Source organism: Chinchilla lanigera, unplaced genomic scaffold, assembly GCF_000276665.1.
Source record: "Chinchilla lanigera isolate Chin_1 unplaced genomic scaffold, ChiLan1.0 scaffold00137, whole genome shotgun sequence".
Classification (NCBI taxonomy): domain Eukaryota; kingdom Metazoa; phylum Chordata; class Mammalia; order Rodentia; family Chinchillidae; genus Chinchilla; species Chinchilla lanigera.
This window is the reverse complement of record NW_004955538.1, coordinates 2,764,923-2,767,526: the sequence shown is the minus strand read 5'-3', so window position 1 is coordinate 2,767,526 and position 2,604 is coordinate 2,764,923. Positions and strand designations below refer to the sequence as shown.

Sequence of the window (2,604 nt, the reverse complement as noted above, 5' to 3'; positions counted from 1 at the left end):
AGCTGTCCTCCAAAATCAGATGATATTACACACTAACAACACTGTGAGAGGGTACTTGTGCCATTATAAAAGCTGAATGCTATATATATGTTCCTGATCCTTCTAATGCCTCTATGGCTATTCAAGATATCAGACAACAGGTTAGGGTCATATCAGATTCTAAAATTCCCTAGACCTTCTCCTTAACCTCTTTTTTTGAGACAGGGTTTCACTATGCCCTTCAGGCTGGCCTTGAACTCACAACAATCCTCCTGCCTCAGCCTCCCAAGTGCTGGGATTACAGGCGTGAGCCACCATGTCTGGCCCCTTAACCTCTTTATAGAAGGCGATTACTGGGTCTTCCTAGTAAAACATTTGACCATGATCATAATAGTCTTGTTGACGCCACTGTTTGGCCCACACTTACTTGGTCCTTTGGCCTTGTCTACACCACAACTGTGGCCAGAGACACATCAGTTAAAAGCCAGGCCTCAAGACAAGCAACAAAAAACCAGGTCTACATACTCCCCAAGGGGTGAGACACACGATAATGCCTGGTCTGATGAAGTCTAGACCGACATCAGTCACCTCAGTAGACAACAAAGACCCCAGATCACCACCCACCTGGAAAGTTCTTTGGTGTTTCCACGCCCGCTCCCCGTGGGACTCACTTCATCAGCTCGGTGTCACTGCAACAACTCCCAGGAGCCCTCTGCCAGTTCAGCCGCTCTCCTCTTTCCTCCTCTGGCCTCACCCAAAGCCCCATCGCCGCCCCAGATCTGGACCCTGGGGTCTGGACCCTCCTCCCTCCCTCCCTGGCTGTCAACCACCGCTGTGGCTCTGGCCTTCCCGCCGGAGCCAGCTCACCCCTCCCTCCCGACGCCCATACCTTGTCCCAGGCCAGACTCAGAGGGACCACAGCCAGTTACCTCGCGCCTGCTCCACCCCGTCTCCTGGTGCCCATCAGCCCTCCAGCCCTCCAGCCCCCGACCCATACGCCCTTCTGTACCTATCCCGTCCTCCACCCGTGACTCAGTCCTACATCTGAAGGACGCTTTCGGCCCCTGATGCTCACTGAGATCTTCCTGCCGAATGACTCTTGCCTGCCTTCAAGCCCTGTAACAAGCCACTTCCCTTTGTTTCCTACGGATGGGCTTTCACACTGTCTCCTGCACCCAGGCACAATAAATTCCACGCCGTGTTGCCTTTCATAAGCCTGGTGGTCTCGGCTGGCCTGGCCTCGCACCATTCCTTACAGTGGTTGGTCAGCCAGGCGGAGCCTCGGGGCAGCTTCTGAGGGGCCTGGCCAGGCCCAGCGAGGAGGACCAGAGTGGGACTGGGCTCAGACGCAGCTTGGAGGGGGATGCTCCGGGGAAAGGCCCACTCTCAAGCTACATCAGCAGGCGTGCCTGGCCGGGCCTGGATGGCGAGCGCAGGGCAAGCAGGGGCGGGAGGGCAGGTAGAGGGACCTGTGGGAGCGAGGGTGCTGCCAGGGACCTCGGGATCCGCTGAGTGGAGCCCATCCCTAGGCACTGACTTCCGGGCTCAAGCCCCGCCAGACCGACTAAGGGACAAAGCTGCCCGGCTGAGCCTGAGCCTGAGCCCGAGCCCGCCCCTGCCGACGCCCCACTCACCCCCGCGCTCCCTCCGCATGCCCAAGGTGCCGCCGGTGTAGATGAGCAGCAGCCGCCGCTCAGGGCCCAGGGCGCGCGCCATGCCCGGGGGAGGCCACTGCGCGGGCCGGGATGGGGTTGGGGACGGGGATGGGGCTCCCTCTCTGGCAGCGGGAGCACAGGGCAGCGGGTGCAGAGGACAGCGGGTGCAGAGAGCAGCGGGCGGGTGCAGAGGGCAGCGGGGCGGAGCCCGCCCGCGGTCTGTCCAGGGCAGGAAGAAGGGTCTCGACCCGGTGGGGCGGGGCGCCCCGGTTACTCTGGCTCCCACTTGCGGAGCTTCAGGCCCTGGGGCTCTGGCCCGCTGGTTTGGGCCTGTGCTGAGGCAGAGCGTGGCAGGCTCACCTGGGGAAGCAAAGCTGCTCAGCTCCTCGAGGGAGAGGGGCCGGGCCCAGGCATCCCCCCAAGGGGCGCGCACGGGGCGACTTCCTCCACCCTCTCAGTCTCCGCGCTCCTGTCTCCTCCGCAGAGCCCGGCCTGAGCCGGAACCCCGGACCCGCCCCTCAGTCTGGCCAGAGAGCCGCGGGCGGCAGGGGACGTTCTTAGCTGACAGGAGACCCGGGGTAGGCATGGGTTCTGCTGGGCCCTGAAAGCCCATCTGCCCTGCTGCCCCCCAGCCCGCGGTCTTGCATCAGTTCTGCTCCCCAGGCAACCCCAGGCCTCACCCCAGGCGGGTGGGTGCCGCACAGCCCTCCTGCTGACTCAAAGCACAGGTTTCACAACCACTGGTCTTGCTCAAGGCCGGCAAATTATGGCTCAAGGGGAGAACCTGGCCTCTTCCTTTGTGAATGGAGTTGTCTCAGAACAGCTCTCCCTGCTCCCTTCTGCGCTGGGTGATAGGGAAGAGGGCCGGCGCAGGGAGATGAAGCCCTGCCGTGAAGAGCGGTCACCTCTGCCTGGAGGACTCGGTTCTCACAGGTCACAGCAGCACAGAGAGCCCGGCTGCCTCACACCC

The 2,604-nt window shown here is 61.9% G+C and overlaps 2 protein-coding genes across 8 annotated transcripts in view; one reads left to right on the top strand and one right to left on the bottom strand.

The window, feature by feature from the left end:
• LOC102021486 overlaps positions 1-1,193 on the top strand; it is a 5,476-nt gene extending 4,283 nt beyond the window's left edge. Inside the window, exon 5 of one of the 2 annotated variants that reach the window (XM_005410822.2) lies at positions 879-1,193. In XM_005410822.2, the coding sequence (XP_005410879.2) occupies positions 879-1,047 (169 nt within the window). In that variant the 3' untranslated portion in view covers positions 1,048-1,193. Of the gene's footprint in view, positions 1-512; positions 592-878 lie in introns of those variants that run through there. The other variant, XM_005410823.2, reaches the window with a different exon arrangement.
• Positions 1-2,312, bottom strand: part of Aspg (asparaginase) — a 20,176-nt gene extending 17,864 nt beyond the window's left edge. For 2 of the 6 annotated variants that reach the window (XR_001232094.1, XR_264804.2), the window contains exon 1: positions 1,614-1,979. Coding sequence is in view for 2 of the 6 variants with exons in the window: in XM_005410824.2 (XP_005410881.1) it covers positions 1,614-1,695 (82 nt within the window). In the remaining 4 variants the exon portion in view is untranslated. The other 4 variants (XM_005410826.2, XM_005410824.2, XM_005410825.2 and 1 more) reach the window with 4 other exon arrangements.
• Positions 2,313-2,604: the final 292 nt, after the last annotated feature.